General features: G+C 43.1%; 2 protein-coding genes, 1 long non-coding RNA gene and 2 other non-coding genes across 5 annotated transcripts; 3 read left to right on the top strand and 2 right to left on the bottom strand.

The window, feature by feature from the left end:
• Positions 1-81: 81 nt before the first annotated feature.
• Positions 82-8,691, top strand: LOC120728808 (polynucleotide kinase 3'-phosphatase). Its single transcript, XM_040024004.1, has 17 exons — positions 82-418; positions 1,535-1,581; positions 1,831-2,109; positions 2,215-2,499; positions 3,264-3,343; positions 3,505-3,562; positions 3,668-3,775; positions 3,851-3,922; positions 5,934-5,982; positions 6,528-6,598; positions 6,720-6,812; positions 6,901-6,997; positions 7,082-7,143; positions 7,336-7,445; positions 7,887-7,974; positions 8,062-8,129; positions 8,282-8,691. The coding sequence occupies exons 1-17, from the start codon at positions 298-300 to the stop codon at positions 8,400-8,402; spliced, it is 1,809 nt and encodes a 602-aa protein (XP_039879938.1). The 5' UTR covers positions 82-297; the 3' UTR covers positions 8,403-8,691.
• si:ch1073-280e3.1 (complement C2) lies at positions 8,487-16,386 on the bottom strand. The gene is made up of 19 exons (XM_040023977.1): positions 16,250-16,386; positions 16,021-16,133; positions 15,596-15,743; positions 15,321-15,506; positions 14,807-14,980; positions 14,587-14,685; positions 14,343-14,485; positions 14,069-14,207; positions 13,811-13,939; positions 10,948-11,052; positions 10,725-10,862; positions 10,469-10,578; positions 10,256-10,382; positions 9,725-9,884; positions 9,579-9,652; positions 9,357-9,457; positions 9,154-9,283; positions 9,024-9,073; positions 8,487-8,942 (listed from the first exon to the last, which is right to left on the bottom strand). The coding sequence occupies exons 1-19, from the start codon at positions 16,299-16,301 to the stop codon at positions 8,781-8,783; spliced, it is 2,340 nt and encodes a 779-aa protein (XP_039879911.1). The 5' UTR covers positions 16,302-16,386; the 3' UTR covers positions 8,487-8,780.
• A 1,546-nt stretch (positions 16,387-17,932) lies between these two features.
• trnaq-uug lies at positions 17,933-18,004 on the top strand. The gene has a single exon. It is a non-coding gene; the product is annotated as a tRNA-Gln (tRNA).
• Positions 18,005-23,110: 5,106 nt separating this feature from the next.
• Positions 23,111-23,193, bottom strand: trnal-cag. Its single transcript has one exon. It is a non-coding gene; the product is annotated as a tRNA-Leu (tRNA).
• Positions 23,194-23,951: 758 nt separating this feature from the next.
• On the top strand, positions 23,952-25,689 carry LOC120728733. The gene is made up of 2 exons (XR_005694776.1): positions 23,952-24,006; positions 24,823-25,689. It is a non-coding gene; the product is annotated as an uncharacterized LOC120728733 (long non-coding RNA).
• Positions 25,690-25,727: the final 38 nt, after the last annotated feature.

Genomic DNA, 25,727 nt, shown 5'->3' with positions numbered 1-25,727 from the left:
CATGTAACCTACACTTTGAGCGGAACCTCACGCGGGGACGACGTTGCTAAACGTAGTTATTTTTGCGTCGGACCGCGGGGACAACGCTGCAAAATCAGACCCCTGTAGTTTGTAGTTCACACATTCTTCAAGTTTTTCTTTAGAAGACGAAAAGAAATTCAGGTAGTTGAAGTTGTAATGATGTTAAACACTACTGCGTGAGGCCGTTTAATGTCCTGTACTTTGGCTTGACTTAAAAAAAACTCTTAAACACAACATATTAAGGGGCAAACAGCCTCTCTGTGGCCGCTTGTTCGAATGTCCTGCACGCTGGTTGGCGCCTCTGGAGCTCGGATCTCCCTGGAAGATGGACGGGCTGTGATTCTGGGCCGGGGTCCGGACACTGGTGTCACAGATAAGAAGTGCTCCAGACATCAGGGTGAGGCGTCCCGCTTATGTGCCACATTTATCGCGAAACTCTAGATTTAAATCTGCGAAGCTGTTAGTGCTCGTGCTCTGCTGAAGCTTAACTTTATAACAAACCATCCTAAAGCTGTAAATTACTTTACAGTGTACAACGCAAGAAAATACTGCTAATGTGGCTGTAAGCTTTAATTCATTCATGTATTTATGTGAGAAAGTAAATCAGTGGGGCTGACTGAGTTTTGTGTTTTGAGTGTCTTGCATTCACTCTACAAGTCACTAACGGATTTAAACTCATGATGACTGAACTTTGGTTACAGTTTTACATACAGATATATGTACTTAATAAGTGAGGAGCTTAAAATTGCATCCACGGGGAGTCAAATAGAGCAAGAAAAAGAACCAGGCTGGTACTTTTTTTCTCTTTGAAAATCAGTAGGTATGTATATAAATGTTTTAGTGGGGCCAGATGTGCCCTACAATAGTTTTTTGGGAATCACCATATTGGTGCAAACATACAGTTTTTTGCCTGGCAGACTGAGTTATCTTTGATATTTCTCATAGGTTCAATTAAAGAAATGGCAACAAATGACTGTGTTCTTGCAACACAGTTTGGAATTGTTTTTTTAACTTTTATTTAAAGACACAACACTACTTCCTTCCTTGACTAGTTCAGTGTTAAGTGGCCTAAAAAAATAAATAAATAAAACAAAACAAAATTTAAAAAAACATCTCTCTGAAAACGGTCAGGTACAAGGAGTGGATTGAAAATGAGTGAAAAAGCAGCTAATGTCCAAAGAAAACTTTGAAGACCTTGAGAAATCCAAAAGGACTATTACTCAAGACTTATTTAAAAAAAACAAGTCTGTTAAAGTATAAAGACAACATGGGTGGCTCAAGACCTTTTTTGCACAGTACTGTATGTAATGGCACATGGTAATTTTCAAAATTAGCCGAGGCATTTCTTTTATGCATTTAGTTTTCATATTGCAAAATAAAAACTGCATTTAAATGGAAAATCTGCATTAAAATGAGTTAGAAAGTTGTTGTTTTGTCTTCTTTTAGTTTTTTTGGTCCCAGCTCTAGGTGTGTATACATACGAAATGTGTGTGTGTCTTTTTATTTATTACAGTGAAGGTGGTGGCTTGCTTTGCAGACCAGGATGTTGTTGTTACACAGGTATGAAGAACAAACACTGGGTGCCTCCACAGTCGAATAATGACCCTGCCTATTAAACTAGAGCACACTCCCTTCAACATCACCGCGAATTAATATTTAACCCAAAGCAATTACACCTGATCCACAGCAACCGGCGTGTCATTATGTTCAAAGCTGATGTCAGCACATTGTCCTCTTTGTCCACTCTTGTTACCTCACAGCTCATGTGCTAACTGTAACTGCTACAGTCCAATGTCCATTTCTCCACAGCTGGGTCCCAACCCCAGTTCTCTGGATGGTGAGAAGCTGGGCCGGGGTCAGTCTGGTAAACTCAGCCACGGAGGTACTCTCTACCTAGTTAACCAGAGCCACCCATTCACACTGAACTACTCTCTAAGCTCCAATGGGATCACCTCCAGCACGGCACAGAGAGGGCTGAAAGCAGCAGATAAGACAAAAGGAGGGACGAGTTCAAAAGAAAAAGAGGCACAGTCCAGTCCCACACCCAAACGCAACATAAAGGATTTCTTCCCCAGCTCTCCCATGAAGGTAAACCTCTGTGATGTATTGATTCATGGATCTAGCTGTCTACAAGCATATGTATAAAGAGGAGCCAGAATGAGAGAAATTGCTGTTTTGTTCCTTGTTATTTAGTCATCTAAAAGGCAACTGAGCCCAAAGAAAGAGCAACCTGAGGTGAAGCGCCAAAGAATAGAGGAGGAAGCTTCTGATTGGCAGATGAAAGAGGAGGAGGATGAGGAGGAGAGACTGGCTGGCGAACGGCTCAAGTACCTTCAGGATTTTGCCAAAAAGTCCCTGACAGAGGAGAGCAGCAGCAATCAGCCGTCATCGTCTTCAAAACCAAGTCTAAAGAGCAGCTGGCAGCAGTTTGGCAGCTTAATGGTTTACACAGCTGTTGGTGTCAAAGGGAGTGACAAGGTGGGGAGTGATTCATTCAGATGATCAGCAGATATGGAGTCTTTATCTACAGCAGGCAGTGTTTTATATAACGTTCAAATGAGCGAAAGACCTAAAAACTCTGGAGCATATCATGTTCAGCTCTTCTCAGAAAATTAATCAGCAACTCTTTTTGTTATTGTGTGAACTGGGATCCAAAAGGTCAGAAAATGCACCCATCAAAATAAAAAAGCCTTACCTGATTAAAATCATGACCATTTACCCCTTCAAGATCATCTTCTCAGGCTCCTCTGGAGGTCTTCCATCACAGCTGCTTCTTTTTTTTACATTTCTCAGTGGAATTCCCATCCTGTCCCCTTTGATTTGTGTCTGTCCAGTGACTGCTGGATCACCTCCAGTGTGTCACATGGATTCAAATATGCTGTGTGGGGTGAGCAGTGGGCAGAGATTTTGGTATTGAGGTCTGGGTGCAGGGAGGAGGGGAACGGGGCACTGAGCATGCTCCTGGTCTCGCTGTGTGAAAGGCCCGGCTGCCATCACCAGCGATGATCCTTCATGTGAAATTTGGGTCAGTTTGTCAGAGGAGTCGGTGCTTGCTGCCTGTACGAGTTTAAGGTTTGTTTGAACTGCAGTGCTCACGATGCGTGCAGTCGTGGGCTTACACTCCAGAGTTGCATGAGCAGATGAGCTTGACTCGGAGATGAACAAGATGTTAAAATTCAGGTTTATGTGTTATGCACAAGGTTTTGTGAAAGATATGGCTAATTTGCCTCTTCTAACTCCAGATCGCTGGGTTTGACATTGATGGCTGCATCATCACCACCAAGTCTGGCAAAGTCTTTCCCACAGCACCAGACGACTGGAAGTACGTCTGCACTCCTCAGCTTTTCCTGTTCATCTTTCTCATTTCATTTTATTTGATTTTATTAAGTTACAAATAAGTGTCTGTGTTTTCTTTTTTTTTTCGTAGTTTCATTTCCAGATTGTTTGTCAGACTTTCACGGTTTGTTTGTGTTCAATTACCAGAATTTTGTACCCAGAGATTCAGCCCAAGCTAGCCAGCCTGCTCAAGAAAGGTTACAAGGTGAGGAGAAGCTAATGTGATGCTAATGCTAAAGTGTACTTTTGCAAGGTTAAATTTGATTTGCTCTGGCAGCATTTGTCACTGGGTTTGTCTCTCGTCCTGCAGGTGGTCTTCTTCACCAACCAGTTGGGGATTGCTAAAGGCAAACTGAGACCAGAAGTGTTCAAGTCCAAAGTGGAGGACATCCTTGCCACTCTGAAGCTGCCTGTGCAGGTTGGTCATGTTGCATGAGCTGGTTCCCATTGTTTATAGTACTATTTATAGGTGATCTCACTGTCTGTGTTTCAGGTGTTTGTAGCAACAGGTCCTGGTATTTACAGGAAACCAGTCATGGGAATGTGGAATCACCTATGTGAGAAGGTAAATGCCAGGTAACATCCATGAAAAAGGCGCACACGCCCCCTTAAGAGCCACACCTCATCTGTTATTTACACAGACACAGCCTGCACAAAGAAGCAGTTAACAGATGTGATGAGTCATAGAAGCCGCACTCATCTTTTCTCATTTCAAACAAAGAAGAGTAAGACAACAAAAAGTAAATGAAAAATCCTTTGATTTGATTATGAAATCATTTTAAAAAGTCATGTGATCCACAAACACAGTTTTAATGAACAGGACCATTAAAAACGATCCAATGGTGTAATGAGTGTATGTATTTTAATGTGTTTATGTGAGTGTAACATACAGTGGGGCAAAAAAGTATTTAGTCAGCCACCGATTGTGCAAGTTCCCCCACTTAAAATGATGACAGAGGTCAGTAATTTGCACCAGAGGTACACTTCAACTGTGAGAGACAGAATGTGAAAAAAGAATCCATGAATTCACATGGTAGGATTTGTAAAGAATTTATTCGTAAATCAGGGTGGAAAATAAGTATTTGGTCACCTCAAACAAGGAAAATCTCTGGCTCTCACAGACCTGTAACGTCTTCTGTAAGAAGCTTTTCTGTCCCCCACTCGTTACCTGTATGAATGGCACCTGTTTGAACTCATCATCTGTATAAAAGACACCTGTCCACAGCCTCAAACAGTCAGACTCCAAACTCCGCCATGGCCAAGACCAAAGAGCTTTCGAAGGACACCAGGAAAAGTATTGTAGACCTGCACCAGACTGGGAAGAGTGAATCTACAATAGGCAAGCAGCTTGGTGTGAAAAAATCAACTGTGGGAGCAATCATCAGAAAATGGAAGACATACAAGACCACTGATAATCTCCCTCGATCTGGGGCTCCACGCAAGATCTCATCCCGTGGGGTCAAAATGATCATGAGAACGGTGAGCAAAGATCCCAGAACCACACGGGGGGACCTGGTGAATGACCTGCAGAGAGCTGGGACCAAAGTAACAAAGGTCACCATCAGTAACACACTACAACGGCAGGGAATCAAATCCCGCAGTGCCAGACGTGTTCCGCTGCTGAAGCCAGTGCATGTCCAGGCCCGTCTGAAGTTTGCCAGAGAGCACATGGATGATACAGCAGAGGATTGGGAGAATGTCATGTGGTCAGATGAAACCAAAGTAGAACTTTTTGGTATAAACTCAACTCGTCGTGTTTGGAGGAAGAAGAATACTGAGTTGCATCCCAAGAACACCATACCTACTGTGAAGCATGGGGGTGGAAACATCATGCTATGGGGCTGTTTTTCTGCCAAGGGGACAGGACGACTGATCCGTGTTAAGGACAGAATGAATGGGGCCATGTATCGTGAGATTTTGAGCCAAAGCCTCCTTCCATCAGTGAGAACTTTGAAGATGAAACGAGGCTGGGTCTTCCAACATGACAATGATCCAAAACACACCGCCCGGGCAACAAAGGAGTGGCTCTGTAAGAAGCATTTGAAAGTCCTGGAGTGGCCTAGCCAGTCTCCAGACCTCAACCCCATAGAAAATCTGTGGCGGGAGTTGAAAGTCCGTGTTGCTCGGCGACAGCCCCAAAACATCACTGCTCTCGAGAAGATCTGCATGGAGGAATGGGCCAAAATACCAGCTACTGTGTGTGCAAACCTGGTAAAGACCTATAGTAAACGTTTGACCTCTGTTATTGCCAACAAAGGTTATGTTACAAATCATTGAGTTGTATTTTTGTTATTGACCAAATACTTATTTTCCACCCTGATTTACGAATAAATTCTTTACAAATCCTACCATGTGGATTCATGGATTTTTTTTTCACATTCTGTCTCTCACAGTTGAAGTGTACCTCTGGTGCAAATTACTGACCTCTGTCATCATTTTAGGTGGGGGAACTTGCACAATCGGTGGCTGACTAAATACTTTTTTGCCCCACTGTATACTTGTGTTTCAGCAAGTCCTTATTAAAAAATATATTATTATTTAGTTTGAATGTTTTTGCATGTATGTTTCCCGCTCAGGCCAATGATGACGTGACTGTTGACATGATGCAGAGTTTTTATGTTGGAGGTGAGTGATCCCAGCTTCTTTTCACAGTGAGCTGCCCATATGTAATGCAGGACTGGCTGTTATCTAGAGCCCAGCAGTGAAGAGTATAAATGCTGAAATCTGAAATAATACTGAGTAACAAGTAGGAGTGTGTGTGTGAGAGAGAGAGAGAGGCTTGAAATGCATAGAATTAAGTGCTAAACAAATCTAAAGTGGGACTTGTATGGCACATTTAGTGTCAGGAAGACTAGAACAGTGTTATATAAGTGCGAGTACATTTAATGTTTTATTTTTTCTCCTGTTTGCTTATTTTTTTGTCCATTTATTCCAGCTGTTGTCACAGAGCACAAACTTGTTTTCATCATAAACAGAAGAAAATGTCGGGCTATTTTTGAACATTTAACCATTGTTAAATTGTGCGTTACCTACTAAGTTCTGCAGTTTGGAGACTAAACTAACTTCAGTCCCTCCCCCGTCTCCTTCCTAAATTAACCTACGCATTAACTCAATCACATACAAGCTGCACAAACATGCACACACAGTGTGTGACTTACATCTGTGCTCAGATGCCGCAGGAAGACCAGAAAACTGGGCTCCAGGGAAGAAGAAAAAGGACTTCTCCTGCAGTGATCGCTTGGTAAGAGCTATGTTAGCAGCTTAGAGGAAACCCTATTTACACTCTTGATCTTTTGTGGCATGTCAAGTATTACCTGTTGTCTCTTTATGTTAACGGAGGATGTATATTTCTTATGTCATAGTTTGCTCTGAACATCGGATTACAGTTCTACACCCCAGAGGAGTACTTTTTGGGTTGGAAGCGCGCCCCCTACAACCTGCCTGAATTTAACCCTGTGGGTACAATATAGACTGTACATATTACACTATATATGTCTTCTGCTTCAGTGTTTCGTTGACGCTTGTCTTTATTTAAATCGCTAGACTAAGCTCGACTCTGCTGCCAGGCTGTACGACCCACCGTCTGCCTCCCTCACCTCCGGTGACACTGAAGTAATTGTTGCCGTGGGATTCCCAGCATGTAAGAAAACCACAGAGTCATCGTTCTGTTCTCACCTTTGACAAACACCCTTCTGATCTCATTCTGTCTTCCTTTGATCTGCAGCGGGTAAATCCACCTTCTTCCACACCCACGTTATTCCAAAGGGCTACATTTATGTCAACAGGGTGAGTGGCGCTTGCGGCAATATGTGCTTATCCACTTTAATTTTGTCTTTGCACCGAACTATTTTAACTATAGTGAAAATTATCTATATGGTATATATGGACTGGTTCTTATCTGGTGCTTTTTTACTCTCCCTGAGCACTCAAAGCATTTATTCACACACATTGACACCTCTCCATTTGTTTCCGGATCAGGACACACTCGGTTCGTGGCAAAACTGCGTGTCGGCATGTGAGCGCGCTCTGAAGGAGGGCCGCAGCGTCACCGTAGACAACACAAATCCAGACCCAGAGTCTCGCAAACGGTAAAGCACCTCAGTCTGAGTGCGTGTGTGGGTGTGTGTCCTGACTTGTCATAGTACACCCATATCTTCAAATCCACCTGACCTGAGTACACACTGGGCTGGGGAGTCATTCAAAGATGAACACGTATCCAGTATCTACCATCACATTCAAAGTATATATCAGATATTTGCAATCAGGGTGGAGATATTCACCTTCTGTTTACACTGAAGTCTAATAGAGTCACTTATCTGCTTGGTGTTTCTGGAATCAGCTCAGTGTAATACATTGAATTATGTGACAGACTGTTTGACTCTGGTGCTGTATTTCAAGTTTGATAAGTAAAGAGAGAGAGAAGAGCCATGACAAGCACTAATTTTACCCTTACAGAAAAATGCTCTCAAAGTGATTGTTATTGTTGTGTTTCATCATTTTATTTTTGTTCCTTTGTGTGTATTTTGTAGCTATGTGGATGTGGCCAAAGCAGCAGGTGTTCCTTGTCGCTGCTTTCACTTCTCTGCCACTCTGGAGCAGGCCAAACACAACAACAGGGTATGACTCACTCGTCCACACTGCCCCATTATACACTCGTGGGTTTTTGTGTTGTGTTTTTTTAAAAAGCATCATTATTGTCGGCAGTTCCGTGAGATGGCTCCGTCAGACAGCAAACACGCCAAGGTCAATGACATGGTTTTCCACAGCTATAAGTAAGTAACACTGGTCAGGAAGGACAGCCCTCCCTCCCTCATTCTTTAAGTTTAAGACATATTTGTTTGTTGTAGCAAAAGGCCCATGTCTACCATTTTCAGTACCGGGTTAATTCTTTATTCTAAAAGATTCTCCGTCTCTCCCTGAACAGGAAACATTTCCAGGCTCCTGCTCTCTCCGAGGGATTCTCCGAGATCCTCCAAATCCATTTTGTTCCAAGCTTCAAAGACAAGCAATCAGAAACTCTGTTCAGACAGTTTTCTGAGGGCTGACTGGACACCTTTTACTTTACTGACAAAGAAAAAACACAAATGGTACCCAGTAACATCAGCAGACGTCCACATTTATTTCAGCCCAGTGTTTTCAAGCTGCATTCAGTAAGATCTCTAGCCACAAAGTCCAACTCCAAAATCAGAGACGTTATTAAAACGGTGTTTTAACAAAGGCCAGTTGAACATCTGTATGAATGAACATAACAGTAGTTTGATGCGTCACGTAGTATGTACGTTGTGTATTTTTACTGCACAGCTTGAATATGTCAATAAAGCTTTAGAAAATCTATTTGATTGGTTGTAAGTATTTAAGTTTGGAGAGAGTTCACCTCCTCTGTGTTTGCTCTGTTGAAATCTGCAGTCTAATCCTGGACCCGCTCAGTTTATCTCAGGCAGGAACTGGATCTCCTTCCCCAGATGCTGCTTCAACCACGGCATTATCTTGAAGAGGTCAATGTGAAAGTCTCGAGCATCTGGAGGAGGCCTCCTTGTGTATGCTATTTTACACACATCTACGATGCCCCAAGACACCACACCAACCTGGTGATTAGAGAAGGAAACTGTCTCTTTGATCCTGATTCCCCAGCAAAGTTAGGCTCTTATAAATATCGGCAAACTGACCTGAAAGTAGCGCTTCTTTTTCTGCAGAAACAGGGACCCACCAGAATCGCCTAGAAAGAAACGCATTGAGCTGTTAGGTGATTCCGATGTTGGTCAAACTGTTAGGATTACTATGCAGAAGAGACCAGACCTTGGCAGGTGATAGCATCCTGATATCCTGCAGTTCCCCCAGAGCAGAGGAATCTGTCAGGTACAAACTCATCCAAAGTCACATCCGTGTGCTCCACAAGCTTCCTTGCCTTCTCCACACAGCCAAGCCTCTGCAGACAAATGATGCACTGTAACAAATCCCTGTTAACACAGTACTGATGATAAGATGAAAGCAGCGCTCACCTGACGCCCTGTATGAATATGTGTTTCTTTGCGTTCGTTGCTTCCTGAGATCTTATGATTGAAAAAAGCAGGAGTCTGCTCGAGCGTTAGTAACTCCACTCCTGGAACATTAATTTTATTCAGAATAAATTATCATTTATTCAACGATTTATCCTCAGTTTTGTGTCACACTATAACAGACTCATCACAAATCACGTTGTGGAGAAGGTAAAGGTCACGTACTGTGGTCTGCACAGGTAGAGTTGACTTTCTTCATGGCTCGGGAGCCTGGTACGGTGCATGGCAGGCAGATGGGTCTGTTGTACGGCACACAGACAATAAGCATGACAAGAGGATTAGAAACGCACACAATGTATAACTCGTCTTACCTGGCCATCCATGACAGTGGGATGCTCCTGTTTGTCTCCACCAGAGCTACATCATAGTCATAAAACTCTGAGACGTTTCTGTGTTTGAGTGCGCTGGTGCTGTAGCTGGGGTGCATGATCACTCTCTTAAATTTGACATTTGACTGGGAGGGTGGGAGACCTGAGGACAAACAACCACAGCCTATAACACAATGATTAGCACCTGCAGTTTATTCATTAAAAGCTAAACTAGGATTAAATACTCCTGTTGTGTTCGGGTCAAATATGACTGATTTACAAATTAAAAAACTCCAAAATATTGTGTTTTACATCTGATTGCTTCAAGGCCTTATGACATCCTCCACACTATGCACTTGAACATATAAAAGTGATGAGCACCTCTTTCGTTCAATTTTGACTGTTTTTATCAACTTTGTTACATCTGTGGTGCTCCCGGTCGAAAGGAAATGAATGGGAATCCACCCCCACAGTGTAAAATGATATTGACGTCCTGATCTACACATTTAAGAATTTTCCACAATAACCACTGACCATATTCTATGTCCAGCTGCCGTGGGACACTGCCCGTGCTTTCTCTGGCAAAGCAATGAGCAGCCGTCAGCACCCAGTTCTGGCTTACAATGGATCCAAAGCAGGACTTGTCCCTTCCCCATTCAGGCTACAGGGAAGGAAAAATGTCAGTATGTAAAAATCCACTCGATAATATTGAACACAAAGAATTCCTTATTGAAATAAAGTTCTTACTGATTTCAGAGTCACGTGCCAGGGGGTGGTGTAAGCTCTCTTCCCACCGTCCTGCTCATCCTTGGAGATGTCTTCCTGAGCCACCCCACACATGGTCACACTCTCGTCACCTGATTTATAGATTAAACAAATGAATGTTTCCACTTCAGTTTTTCACTTTTGTTTTTTTCAACAAGCATGAAATGTGAAAGATAAATCACTAATGTTGTTTCATTTGGCTGTTTTGTGTTAGAGTGGAGGGTTGACTTCCACTTACTAATGATGCTGTTGAACACTTCTCCCAGTTTGTCATAATCTTTGAGGATGAACACGTGAGTCTCACCACGTTTTTTTGAGGCCAAAGAATTCAACTCCTCTTTGTTCACCTTCTCCTTGACGCCAAACACATAGACGTCTGAAAGTGCACATGGAAACATAAATGCAGATAAGTGCGCCAACTCCAGCTCAACCTTTTTAATATGTTATTTCCATCACAATACCTAGCATTTTCTCATTTGTATGGTCTGGGTCTGGGTTACTATAACCCAGCAAATGCCGGATCTTTGTGAGGACAATCTTAGCCGATTTCCCTGTGTTGGAGTAACCTGTGGGTAGATAAACATTAGGACAGAATAAATGTTGACTTTTATTTTCTGATGATATTTGTACAGCACTTTTAAAACCAGCATTACAAAGTGCTTTTCCAGAAACACTTTGTGTTACAATGTGATATATATAGTTCGCCTTGTAATCGGAAGGTTGCTGGTTCGAGCCCCGGCTTGGACAGTCTCAGTCGTTGTGTCCTTGGGCAAGACACTTCACCCATTGCCTACTGGTGGTGGTGGTCAGAGGGCCCGGTGGCGCCAGTGTCCGGCAGCCCCGCCTCTGTCAGTGCGCCCCAGGGTGGCTGTGGCTACAATGTAGCTTGCCATCACCTGTGTGTGGATGACTGGATGTGTAAAGCGCTTTGGGGTCCTTAGGGACTAGTAAAGCGCTATATAAATACAGGCCATTTACATATATATATTAAAGGTGCAACAATACACAAAATTCACAGTTCGGTTCGATACTTTGGTGTCACGGTTCGATATTTTTTCGATACAAAAAAAATGTTCATGCCTTTTTAATTTGTCATTTATTAAATTTTCACGGCACATTCCTCTGTGCGTTCATCATTTGTTTGAAGCCAGCTCACCTCCTGCAACTACTTTTCCGAGAATACGTGCTTCTTTTGTGGTTCGGACTCCTTCTGACATTTCTTTGGAGGTGGAGGAACATCACAGTAATTGCTTAAAGGAGCTTGCTTCTTCGACATCTTTAAGAGTTCTAAACAAATGTCTGTCCTCCTCCTGAAAATCTTATGTATGCAAACACGCGTTGCAACTTCTTATCTTGTGCCCGTTTTTTATTTTGACAGCAAATGCGCACCTGCGGACCACTTATGTGCAGCCCTGGTTATTTCGCTTGTCATATTGCAGCCACAGAAATTCTTTTGTCCATGAAACCATAAAGCTGCACTTTCTTTTTGCCTTATAGTCTGATTTGTCATAACTTTTCCGTTTTGTGGTAAGCTTTTCTTTGGCTGTCACTTCTTCACCCTGACCTGTCTTATTTGGCTCAGCAGAACTAAAATATTGTGGCGAGCTCAGACAAGGAGGAGACGGAGGTATCGTTTGGTCTTGCTTCCCGTGAGCTAGCCAGGGAGCACAGCCGTTTATTGACATCTGCAGAAGAACACTGCCGCTAGCTAACTGCTCAGCGCGGCAACAGCACAGCAACAACAACAACAACAACACACAGGGCGCCCTCTGACCCCGGAAGGACACACCGTCGCAGCGAGAGGGCGTCACCTGTCACTATGGCAACATAAACAAAACATAACTGTACAAACAGAACCCCGAACAGCCCTGACCCGCTACAATATATATCCTGCTGCTTTTACACACGCACTCACATAACGCTCAGCGATCCTCTGCGCGATCAACCTCTCACATGTTTAAGCTTGCTGCGGGAGATTTCACTTGTCATGTTTGCATAGTAAGCTAACGATTGATAAGACAACGTCAGAGGAATTGGTGCACAAATTATCATCACTCACCAATCAGTGCTGTCGCTCTCTATACACAGTTCGCGCGATTGCAAAGTGAAAGCAAAAAAACAAGCGCAAATTCAAACGCGATTTCAATATGTCACATATTGACAGTGGCCCACTGATGCCAATGACATAATTACCCAGCTACATTTCCGAAAGAATGCAAAAGCATTGACATAGATTTTTCCTTCCTACGATAACCCGACAGGCAGGGCAGAGATAGATTTTGGTAGCCCGACTGGAAAAATCGCTAGCCCCGGGACATCGGGCAGGCGATTTTGCGAGCCCTGTATCTGATTGAGGAATCACTCATCTTTGTAAAAGAGAGTTTATTACAGAGAAATGGCTCTTTCCAAAATAAAAGCTATACTATACGCTTCTTCTGGGCTATATTCTCAGCAGCATATTAAACATATCAGGTCCCCATAAGAAGAATCATGTGCTAACGGCTGTCTAAATGACTCGGGTAAAGTTTGTAGCATGCGTGCTTGTTGTTTTTGTCTGCTTCCACTTGTCTTTGCACTAGGATGCTGTCAGAGTAAATGTGCAGTCATATTTGTTGTGTTCCCACTAGTGCTGTCAGCATAAATCTCGTTGAAATGACGTTAACGCCACAACACGGCAAATCTCCGTTAACGAGCTACCGCAGATCACCCGTGCATGGGGCTGGACGGCCAACACGTTAACGAGCTAACTGCGCTAACACACTAGCTCCCACCCATGTAATTGAGCATTGCGTGGCACATCCAACATACTGTTTTACTTTAGTCCATGACGCGCTTACCTTCAGAGTCATACGTCACATGAAAATCAAAATAGTTCCAAACGCCAGATCTGAATGAGGATGGGGGAGGTTCAATTTGCCATGTTGCAACACAGCTTAACTTCTGTCTGCTAGCTTGCCCTGCGCTCAGTGAATCTGCGTTCGACTACTCCGCCTAGGCTGCACTGTCGAGCGCAGATCCACTGAGCGCTCAACACAGACAGCATTGTCAGAAGGAAAGTTGATAAAATAAATTAAAAATTTATTTTGTATTGTTCGATACATATGCGTACCGAACCGAAAGCACTGTACCGAACGGTTCAATATCGATACGAGTATCGTTGCACCCCTAATATATATATATTTGTATATATAAAGATGGCCCCAAATCCTTTGTAACGTCACTCAATGTATTCAGACTTTCATTCTATTCAGACTATATCATCTTACATATTCAGACTTAGTGTAATATATACAGCATTAAAACAGTGTCTCCGAGTGTTGTCACCATCTGTTGCTATGATGATGATGTTCTGGGTCTCATTAAACTGATTGTTGTTGCGCTTAAAGATGCTCATCCTCTCTTCGACGCGCTTTAGAGCACCGTGGATGTTGGTGCCTGTCTTGCGCCCGTGGCCTGTACGTGAACAAACAAAGAGGAATAAATCACTATGGAAATAAATGCATCACAGTTGTGATGCTATGCAGACTGACTCAGATCAAAAGACGTGGTTTTCCAATAAAGGCAGAACAAGCAGAGTCATACTCGTGTAGTTAAAATCCATGATGCTCCAGATGACGTCGTCAATGTTACCACTTTCTTCCTCCATGATGTCAACGATGTCTTTGGCCTCGGTGGCAAAAGACAACACGTGGAAATTCAACTTTACATCGTAACTGTCCAGCTGGAGAAAAAATGAAGAACATGAGTGGGTTTCTTACTCGCTGAAAGAGGAAGACACATAAACTAGGATCATAAGTGCATCAAGGATTTCACTGTTGGGTCTCAGGTCGTCACGCTGAGCTGTTTCAATGCTGACCTTTCTGATCAGAGCAATGGTGGCATCCCTGGATTTCTCAAACTCCTCCCTTTCGATGCTTCCTGATGTGTCCAGTAAGATGTAGATGTGCATACGGCTGACTTCAGCCACGCGGAAGGTTCGGCCAAAGGAAATGCTTTCCTCTTAAACACACAAAGTGGATTTTTCTTTTTTTTGCCTTTTTGTTACTGATTATGTGTATTCCAATTATATCAACATGTGCTTAACATTTCATGGTAACCACCTTTCTTTTTGTCGTCAGGTGACAGTACATCCATTAGTCCTGCAAGTGATCCCGTCATGGCTGCAGCCACAGCACTGGGGGAGTCAAAGGTATTTGGACCTGTGACAAAGCAACACATTGTTAATTTGCTGTCATGATGCTCAATTTTCTTTTCTTTTTTTGTTATTAAAGAATTAATGTCCTGTGAAATTATAGGCAGAAAACTGTAAATTTTAAGCACCATGGCAACGTGGTTTTGATCCGCTCCATTCCCGGTGCTCCAGACAGAACCTTTCAGCCGACCCGAGCAGATCCAGACCGGTCTGACACCGGTAAGTCAACTTTTCTCCCCTGAAGAACCGGCCTCCTGACCTCAGGGCACCGGGTGGGATCCCCGGGTCGTCACAGTCATCAGCTGAATTTGCAAACAGATGCAAAAAATATAAAATAGTGATTTCTGGGAATTTCAGCATCTTTGAAAAGGCTTTTCATGTTTTCACTATTACAGTGACTAAAGAATTAGGTTTTATTATAAAAAAAAGCAACTATGTAGCATGTTGAAATTATGCAAATGGTCTTTTTGAGACATCAGAATATTTGCACGTCACAATGAAATAATATTATCATTGCAGTGTAAACTGCAGCATAAGCAAGTGTGATAAACTGGAAGAAGACCCGTGCAAACGTAAGTGGAGTTCCTTAAAATTATATGATTCATACAGAAAGATTTGCTTTTTAATTTCTTCTTTTCTCACCATGGTTGTTACAGATGGGAGTTTCTCCCGTCCACTCCCCAGAGAGAGTGCAGTTTCTCTCAGCTGAGCCATACAGGGTGAAGCCTTCCTGGCAGGAGAAGCTCTGTGTCGCCCCAACAGCAAACCACTGGTCCCTGGGCCAGAAGTCACCATGATCCAGCTGCAGCTGAGCCGGACACAGCACGTCTGGGTGAGAGGAAGATGTATGTGCACACCAGAATGGGACCGCTTTCATGTGTGTATGATACCGAAGGCATCATCATCATCAACATTACCTTTGCATGTGGCCCTAGATGCAAGCCTCCCATTGGCTAGTCTCATGGGCGACCACTCCCCATGTTCTTCACATGTCCTGTAGCTAACTGGGGACGGGTATTTCTCTGGACCGCAGTGATAGGTCAGCACGCTGCCCACCACCCCTCCCTGGCGAGGAAACAAACAGTTGTTTAAATAAACAGATTAGGTAACATGAGGTTTTCCAGTAAAGCCATGTCCCTGTTGCATCACTTGGATTTTATTTTCTTTTTTTTGTTTTTTTATCATAACCAGAAAATCAACTTTCTAATTCTTCTGTTGTCAGCAACGTTAAAACTGCACTAAAACTATGAGAACTAAAACTGAATATTTACACTATTTAAAATGCTGTACATTTGCATTTTACTTAAACCTCTCCCCCAGGTGCACATATTACTTTTGTTACCTTGGAGTAGCTGACATATCCACCTTTGATGCTCTCTGTGAACAAGCAGTGCACGGGCTCTTCATCATCGTACGTTTCATATACATAGTCGTAGTCGGTCTTTTGCAGGGACCCTAGAGCGCACGCAGTAAAACTGTGGGTAACAAACATGCAGCTCTGCACGCACACATGTGGCATCAGTCCACACACATCTGACACAATCAAATGCACTTAAAAGTGAAATGCTCACCTTTATGGACCAACACGAGGAGGAGGATCCATAGTATAGACCTGGGGTGCATGGCTGGTCTCTGTAGCAACTTCTTTTTTACCTTTAAGTAACAGAAGCTGCAACAAGAGTGTTTCTATTGACATGCAGTCAGTTCCTTTATTTGATGACTGATTACCCATTAACACAGAGGACCTAACGGGAAGAGGAGGCATTGAGCAATTTAGGACAGAGGACAAATAAAGTCACTCACTTTTAGTTTTGATCTCTTTCTCTTTCTTCAGGATTATCTGAGGTCTTGTTCTATTCAGTGACACATTTGAAATACTTAGTGAACACAAACCAGACACCAAACCGGTCACTGTGTCAGAGAATTTAAACTGTTAAAAAAATAAATGACTTGTTGGCTTATAATCTGTCAAACAAATATGTCAAACATGTCTCTCATGAACGATATTGAGTCATTTTGACCAGAAAGAGCATTCCTATCACAAGATAGAAGCTGCAATCAGCTTTTTGGAAAAAAATATTTTCAAAACAGATCTGACCAAGAGGGCAGAAGGGATTAGAACGAATGTAACATAACAATTCTATAAACACACTTTAAGGGACCAAAAAGGACTGGATTCATTATAATGTATGTAAAACAATGCAGAGTCATAAAGATACTTTCAAAACAGGTCATTTTATATACAGTATAAGATGCAAATATGAAACCAAAAATTCACCTGAATAAATGTCCTACTTTGAGTTTGTCTCCACCTGCTGGGCGGTGGCGTGTTTAGGGTGGAGGATGTAGTTGCAGCTGTCCTGCAGGTGGAGGTGGTGCAGGACAAGCAGAGCAGCAGATTTGTGAGTGTTTTGGACTTGAATTAAAAAGACTGATGAGGCTGCTGTGTGATCTAGAGACAAGTATAAGGATGTGTATAAAGAGTGGGTCTAGCTGTATTGCTCAGGCTGCGCTACAGCATCTATTCACAGGTGCAATCCCACTACTAAGCGACACGGGGGCTTTGACCTGCTCCGTCTCCGACCTGGGCCAGTGCACCCCTCCTTAGGTGACCTGGTGGTCCCAGGATCACCATATCAATGCCGAACGTAATGCGGACACCCGATCGACATAGCCTGCTGCAGTTCAGAGCTCCTGAGCTCAAACGATCCTCAAACCTCAGCCTCCCGGTAGCTTGGATTACAGGCACGCGCCACCGCACCCGGCGAGAAGCGCTTACGTTAACAGGGCTTTTAACCATGTCTGAGGTAACATCATGACACTAACCTGGTGCCCATCATTAGCAAAGTTGTAATGATGGGCAGCAAAGATGAGGAATGAATGGTGCACAATTGTTATATGCAAGTTTTTAGAAAGCTCGTGGTTAACCCAAGAGTATTTTGTCACAATATCAAGAAGAGTAAAGCTTCAATGTCAGAAGTGGGATTCAAAGCCACACCTCCAGGAGAGACTGCAACCTGAACGCAGCGCCTTAGACCGCTCAGCCATTTTGACATTGCAGTGCCAGTTTGGTGGAGGTTACCACTGTTAGATACTTTGGAAGAAACACACATTATCCTTCTCATAACACATATAGCAGCTGTTCAGCCATGGAAACGTAGTGCGAATAATCTACAATGTCATCCATACTGATCATTTGGCTGAATACTTTTAGGCAGGTTGCCATGACATGACAGTTCACACAGTTTCACATCGGTTCCATGGTGTAATGGTTAGCACTCTGGACTTTGAATCCAGAGATCCGCGTTCAAATCTCGGTGGGACCTGCTTATTGGGAGGTGAAACCATACTGCATGTCACATAGTGATAACTTGTTTTTGGTCGCCAAGCGGTCTAAGGCACTGCATTCAGGTCGCAGTCTCCTTTGAAGGCGTTTGTTCGAATATAGCAGCTGTTCAGCCATGTAAACACATAGTACAAAGCTCGTTGCGCCCACTTTCTGTGCTGACTTTGAGGTCGGAAGAGGTTTGGAGCTGTACAGTTAGTGAGTCAGCAGAGTGTTTGTGACTTTTGCGCACAAGCGCACCTCAGCACTCGGATACTCCAATCTGTAACTTTGTGTGGGTTGTAACTGAATTTCAGACAGCTCTTTAGCAGAGGTGTGGACTCGAGTCACATGACTTGGACTCGAGTCAGACTCGAGTCATTAATTTTATGACTTTAGACTTGACTTGAAAAAATGTTCTAAGACTTGTGACTTGACTTGGACTTTTACACCAATGACCTGGGACTTGAATTGGACTTGAACCGGTTTACTTGAAAAGACTTGATATTTCACCCCAAATATAAAATTTAACATGCATATTATATAGAGATTGAAAATGTGACGTCATTCAGGGGTAAACCACAAAGGATTCTGGGAACTCGTGGCAAGAGGTACTAGCGCACGCAGGCTTTCAATTGAAATCAGTCACACAGCGATAAAAAGAAACACAAAAATGTCAAGAAGCTGTTGTATTATTAACTGCAATAGCCGGTCGCATGACAGCCACGGGAAGCCGACGGGTAAAGAGATCGGTTGTTATCGGATTACGTCGTTGAAGAGAAATTGTTCGAGCCATGTTTCCGAAGTAACAAAGACGCGACGGGTGGCCTGGATTGCAGACATTCAAAGACCAAATATAACGTCCCAGAACACTCCAGCTCACAGGTTAGTCTGCTCAAGCATTTACACGAAGGTCAGTGTTTTTTAGTAGTTAATACGTCATTTTCATAACATAATTGGTGAAGCAAGTCTGGCGCTGAACAGAAATTGTCGCGCTATGCTCCTTTGTTTATTGTGCATAAATAGTGAATTGTCCTGACTCAATATTACGTTTCGCCTCTGTTATTATGGTACAGTGACAAAAACATATACTTTTATTCACAGGATAAAACAGGTTTTTTGTATCACTAATTGCCCAGTGCGATTACAGCATACAATATTATTGTCACTGCTACATTTCTGTAACGCGAACCAGAAATTATTTCCACTGCTAATTAATTACCCTTGAGCTCAAAGGTCCTATTAATAAACGGTTAACGAATGTGTATTTATGAAGACGATTTGTGAGACTGGTAAACTTACCTTTGTTCGTACGATGGTCTTTACTTTCTACACGGTGCATTTCAAGGTCCTGTACCCATCCGTCGGTAAACTGTACCTGGGCTTGTTGCAGTGACCTGAAGTTACTAAACTTCATGAGTGTATGCACTCACTCCAAGAACCGTATGATTATAAATATGCATATAAATATGCTACAATGAGATAGCTGACTTCATCTAACTAGCAAATGTTTTCCAGGCTACGTTGGTGATGCAGTTTTTTTTTAATGTGTATGATATTTTTGTCATGCGATTTTAAAGCCGGTCCTACAACCGCATCCAAGAATAACATGCAGCTTATCTCAGAACTGTCGGTGAAAATTATTCTTGGAGCTAGGTTTAATTGAGCTGCATTTTAAAGAGGTGCAATTTCACAATTTGTGTATATTTTCTAAGTTCACTATTTTGTCATGTGTTGAGAAAAACACAGATTTAAAAATTACATGGTCTAATATTTACATTTAGCATATAACTGCAACATGCTTTTTTCGTTGTTTTTTTTTTTAAAGACTCGAAAGGACTTGAAATTCAAAATTTCAGACTTGTGACTTTACTCGGACTTTTACACCAGTGACTTGAGACTCGACTCTGACTTGCCTGACATTACTTGAGACTTGACTTGAGACTTGAGGATAAAGACTTGAGACTTACTTGAGACTTGGAAAACAATGACTTGGTCCCACCTCTGCTCTTTAGTACCACATAGTGACTGACAAGTGAAGGAACTCTTTAGTGATTGACAAGTGTTTTGTAAAGGCAGACGTCATGGTTAGCTGCTTGATTTTATAAAGCTCTCACAGAAAACACAAGTCATACAGAAATTCAATGTGCCAGAGAAGACATGCAGTATGGTTTCACCCCCCAAAAATCAGGTCCCACCGATTTCACCAGATTTCACTCCATAAGAGTTTCCTCTTTTCAAAACTCTCCCAATTCATCCAGTGACCCTGCTTGGCCAGCGCTATGGCTCTGGCGTGTCTTACTGTTTCCTCCTTTCGACACACCTCCTCCACCACCATTTTTTGACGTTCGGTTACAGATGCCTGTTGCCACCGAGGTTGCCAAGACCAAATCCTTCTCTGCCCTGTTGGACGCGACCCACCATGTCATTATGGCTCAGAGCCGATTTGGCCTGTAGCACAGACGTGGCTGGGGTCCACTTCCTCCCTGTTGTTAGGGTGGGAGCAGCCCCCCTCACTATGGGGTCCCGGGAGTCCTTGAGTGACATCTCAAGCCTCACTCAAGGAGTGCAGTGTTGTTAATCCGCCTGAGGTCATTAGCCAAGTTTTGCCTTTGTTTGTCAAGTTGCCAGGTATCATTGAGGTCTACATTATACCACCGTCCCAGGCTCTTGATGGACATCTCTTAGACTGTTGGAATTGGTTCTCCACTGATATAGAATTGCCAGTTTCAAGTGTATTTTGTCACAACAGTATCAAATCAAATCAAATCAAATCACTTTTATTGTCACATCACATGTGCAGGTACATTGGTACAGCACATGTGAGTGAAATTCTTGTGTGCGAGCTTCACAAGCAACAGAGTTGTGCAAAATACAATAATGTAAACAAGCAAAATACAAGAATGGCTACATCTGAAACTAATAAATATATGTACAATATATAATAGTATATGCATTTCTGGATGTGTATACTAAATATTTTTCTACGTGTGTGTGTGTGTACACATATTTTACAAATTAAATAGAGTAAACAATAAATAAAATATATAAAAATATACAGAGTTGAGACATGTGCAAAACAGTGGCATTACTGTACAGTATGGAGTGCATAATGTTAAAGTTCCAGTAGTGAAGCTGAGGTGTCTATGAAGTGTTCAGCAGTCTGATGGCCTGGTGGAAGAAGCTGTCTCTCAGTCTGCTGGTACGGGACCGGATGCTGCAGAACCTCCTTCCTGATGGAAGTAGTCTGAACAGTTTATGGCTGGGGTGACTGGAGTCCTTGAAGATCCGCCCCGCTTTCCTCAGGCACCGCTTCCTGTAGATGTCTTGGAGGGAGGGAAGCTCACCTCCAATTATCCGTTCAGAGCACCGCACTACTCGCTGGAGAGCTTTGCAGTTGTAGGCGGTGCTGTTGCCATACCAGGTGGTGATGCATCCAGTGAGGATGCTCTCAATGGCACAGTGATAGAAGGTCCTGAGGATGCGGGGGCTCATGCCGAATCTTTTCAGTCTCCTGAGAAAGAAGAGGCGCTGCTGCGCCTTCTTCACTGTTTTGTTTGTGTGTACTGACCACGTAAGATCCTCAGCCAGATGTACACCAAGGAAGCGGAAGCTGCTCACTCTCTCCACAGCAGCGCCGTTGATGGTGATGGGGGTGTGTACTTCTCTGCACCTCCGGAAGTCCACTATCAACTCCTTTGTCTTTGCGACGTTGAGGGTGAGATGGTTGTCTTGACACCAGTGGGTCAGGGCGCTGACCTCCTCCCTGTAAGCCGTCTCATCACCATTGGTGATAAGACCCACCACTGTAGTGTCGTCCGCAAACTTCACAATGATGTTGGAGTTGTTAGTGGCTGTGCAGTCGTAGGTGTAGAGCGAGTATAGGAGAGGGCTCAGTACACACCCCTGTGGAGCACCAGTGTTCAGTGTGATGGGGGATTAGGTGATGCTGCCCAGTCTGACCACTTGGCGTCTGTCAGACAGGAAGCTAAGGATCCAGCTGCAGAGGGAGCTACTCAGTCCTAGATCCTGCAGTTTCCTGTCCAGCTTCGAGGGAACGATGGTATTGAATGCTGAGCTGTAATCTACAAACAGCATTCTCACATACGTGTCTCTCTTCTCCAGGTGTGGCAGGGCAGTGTGTAGTGTCAGGGCTATGGCATCATCAGTGGACCTGTTGTGGCGGTATGCGAACTGTAGAGGGTCCAGTGAGTCGGGTAGTGCAGAGCAGATGAAGTCCCTGACCAGCTTCTCGAAGCATTTGCTTACGATGGGGGTCAGGGCTACAGGTCGCCAGTCGTTCAATGAGGAGATGGTGGAGGATTTGGGTACAGGGACGATGGTGGCCATTTTGAAGCAGGCTGGGACTACAGACAGAGAGAGGGAAAGGTTGAAGATGTGCGTGAACACTCCAGCCAGCTGAGCCGCGCATGACTTGAGGACGCGGCCGGGAATCCCGTCCGGACCAGTAGCTTTGCGTGCGTTCACCTTCCTGAAGCACTTCCGCACATCCTCCTCAGACACAGTGTGCGCACTGACGTCATCCGCGGTGCGCACACTGTCCGGTCTCATGGTGTTCGCTGTGTCGAATCTAGCGTAGAATACGTTTAGATCCTAAAACAGAGAGGTCGTGGTCTGCGGTGTGCTGGTTTTCCCTCTAAAGTCTGTGATCGTGTTTAGTCCCTGCAACATACTCCGAGGGTTGTCAAACTGTTGCTCCACCCTGTCCCTGTACTCACGTTTGGCTGCTTTGATCGTCTTCCGGAGTTGGTAATGTGCGTGTTTGTAGTCCGATGTGTTCGCGGAGGCAAAGACGGTGCTCTGTAAGAAGTCTCCAAAGGTTGATTCTGTTCATCTGAATGTAGCGTTTTCAGTGGGAAAAATGTCTCGTCACTCATCCAAGTGACTTCTTCAGTCTCAGCTAACTGCAGGTTTCCCCAATCTTATAAACAGTATATTTGCATAATGACTGAAAGCAGCCCCCTGAAGGAACAGTGGGCTTGGAGGTCAGTTGCTTCATCGTGATTATGCAAATTCTCATGACCATTGATCAACAACCACTGATCAAAGACCCATGAGTACCAAGAAAGAAGTGCCAAGATACAATTGTCAGAAGTGGGATTCGAACCCACGCCTCCAGGGGAGACTGCGACCTGAACGCAGCCCCTTAGACCACTCGGCCATCCTGACACATTACAACAGCCAACTAGTTGAATAATCCCACGCAGTTGCTGATTTCCATTCAACATACTTGTATGTTAAGTGCATGTAATAAACAAATAAAAATAATTACTAAGAAAATATATTGATTTAAAAGTTTGTGTTAAATGTTGTAAGTCAGATCGAAATAGAAAGATCAGGTGTGGTGGACAGGAATGATTAGATGTCAACAACTTGATTGGATGGCCAAAGTGTGAAATGTGACGTCCTGTGAGGGAAGCGTGAAAAAGCGTGAGCAGGTATAAAAAGACATTCTGGGTTCTTCTATTTTGTCTTTTGCGAGATGAGCAGTTGGGAAGGTTGGATCTAAGAGGTTCACAGTTGAAAGTTCAAGCAGAGACGCTAGAGGGGGAACCACAGCCCAACCTGTGAACTGGTTTCAAATGAATGCCCAGCTGCTTTCCTGTTGGGTGATTTTCATCAACACAGAACACGGGGATAAATGCATTTTTGGTTCCATCCTCTCTCCTCACCAATAAAATGTCCTACTTTGAGTTTGTCTCCACCTGCTGGGCGGTGGCGTGTTTAGAGTGGAGGATGTAATTGCAGCTGTCCTGCAGGTGGAGGTGGTGCCGGACAAGCAGAGCAGCAGATTTGTGAGTGTTTTGGACTTGAATTAAAAAGACCAAGACATGCTGATGAGGCTGCTGTGTGATCTAGAGACAAGTATAAGGATGTGTATAAAGATTGGGTCTAGCTGTATTTGAGTGACGACTACCCCCGCCATCAAATTAGATAAAGGATTTAAGTTATATGCTGCATCATATATACATAACTACGAAGGTAAGAAAACGTAAATTAACCGAAAAAGAAACGCTAGCTAACGTCAAATGCAAACACTACGTTACTCCGCTATGTCCTTCATTTGATGTCAATTCTCTATATTACATCTTTTCTTAAACGGTATTTTATGTCGTCCGAAAGTATAGTTGAGGTTTTCTTAACTAATGTCACTTTTGTTGTTGGACACTGTTATAATAGCGATAGGTAGTTGGCTAACTAAGGAGGTAGTTAACTACCTAATGCTACTCTTGCTAAGTGTAAAGTATATATGTTTAAGACGTGCTGACATGAGTAATACAGAAATAATGCTAATCGTACTTGTATCTTTATTCAGTGTCCAATAAAGACAGGTTGTCAGGGGAGGTCGGTGTGAGAGCCCTGTGCTACAGGTCAATGAGGAAGAGTGAGGCACCACACAGACTAAGTGTAGGCAGGAAGCTGTGTAAAGTTGTTAATCCCCGTTCAGTGGGGTTCAGTTCATTTAAGCATTAGTTAAGTTCATTCCTAAAGGCCCATCAGCTTGAATGTTTTCCTTGTCTCCCTGCTTTATCACTCCTAATTTGACTAGTCAGATAGTTAAATCATGTGTTTGGGTGATCAGAAACATTTGACAACAAGTTAATACTGCAAATATACACAATCAAAGTTATTACAGTTATCAAGGATGGTTAAGTTGTTTTAATAGGGAGAGAAGGAAACACTAAGCTTTCAGGAGGGTAAGCCTGTAGGGGTCAGTAACCATAACACTGAACTATGTTCCTGTTCAGCTCTTCCATGAAGATGTTACATTTTTAAATTTTTGTTCTTTCTTCTTAGATTAAGCTTCTGGAGTCATCGCTGGTGATACTGACACATAGTCAGTGCTCCTGTGTGGCAGGCGCTGTTATGTGCAATCACACAGTGGCACTGCTCTTCCAAACAGCACACTACTCACAACTCAGAGTGCCGGTTGTCCCCCCTGTGCATAGCTGCACGGAATCTGAACAGCAATGGCACAAGCCACGGACAGTGGTAATTTAAATGAGGTTAAAGTTTTTGAATTAGTCCATGTTTGCATATGAACAGCAACACCATCCATAGTAAATGGGTCTTCTGTTAGGGTGTGAAGCCAGGACCCATCAACTCCATGATCTTCACTAAGCCGGTACCAAATAGGATGGCCCAGACTGGAGTACGGTAATTAGATTTGTAAAATTTGGTTTCATGTTGCTATTTGTTCATACATACATGTGTCACAATAGGTATTAATTTACATACAACATTACACTTTCTGAAGACGGCTAACTCAGTCATGTACATATATATCCCAGTCTCTAACTTATGCACCACTGTTTTACACCTTTTAGTTTTTAGTTTAGTTGTTGTTCAACTGCTCATCAGTGGGATGTAGTGGTGTGACTTTGTTGTGTGGGCACAAGAGGACTACCTAGTGCAAAGAATATACATGGATACAGATGTGCACAATGCAACCAGAGGAAAGGCAGACTATTTCTTTTTTTACATATATATGCCAAGATACCTGTGTTTGGAAAAATGAACAGTGAAAACATAGCAAAAAGAAAAACAGATCCTTCAGGCTTGCTGGAACAAAATAACTGATGTTTTATTTGCAATGTATTTCATGAATTATTTTGTTGTTACTTGTTACTTTTATGTGAAATCAATAAACTGTTATTTAAGCAATGGCATCAATTTCATTTTTTAAAAACACACAAAACATT

This window comes from Simochromis diagramma, unplaced genomic scaffold (assembly GCF_900408965.1).
Source record: "Simochromis diagramma unplaced genomic scaffold, fSimDia1.1 OVJJ01000348.1, whole genome shotgun sequence".
In the NCBI taxonomy this organism is placed as follows: Eukaryota; Metazoa; Chordata; class Actinopteri; order Cichliformes; family Cichlidae; genus Simochromis; species Simochromis diagramma.
This window is presented reverse-complemented; position numbering and strand designations above follow the sequence as displayed.

Excerpts from the sequence above, each read along its gene's own strand:
- LOC120728808 (XM_040024004.1), top strand. The coding sequence starts at position 298 with ATGTCCTGCACGCTGGTTGGCGCCTCTGGAGCTCGGATCTCCCTGGAA. Across the intron at positions 2,110-2,214 it reads TCCCCAGCTCTCCCATGAAG|TCATCTAAAAGGCAACTGAG; the intron begins GTAAACCTCTGT and ends CTTGTTATTTAG. Across the intron at positions 7,975-8,061 it reads AGGCCAAACACAACAACAGG|TTCCGTGAGATGGCTCCGTC; the intron begins GTATGACTCACT and ends TATTGTCGGCAG.
- si:ch1073-280e3.1 (XM_040023977.1), bottom strand. The coding sequence starts at position 16,301 with ATGCACCCCAGGTCTATACTATGGATCCTCCTCCTCGTGTTGGTCCAT. Across the intron at positions 10,579-10,724 it reads AGTGTTCAACAGCATCATTA|GTGACGAGAGTGTGACCATG; the intron begins GTAAGTGGAAGT and ends TCTATAAATCAG. Across the intron at positions 8,943-9,023 it reads AAAAGAAGCGCTACTTTCAG|GTTGGTGTGGTGTCTTGGGG; the intron begins GTCAGTTTGCCG and ends TCTAATCACCAG.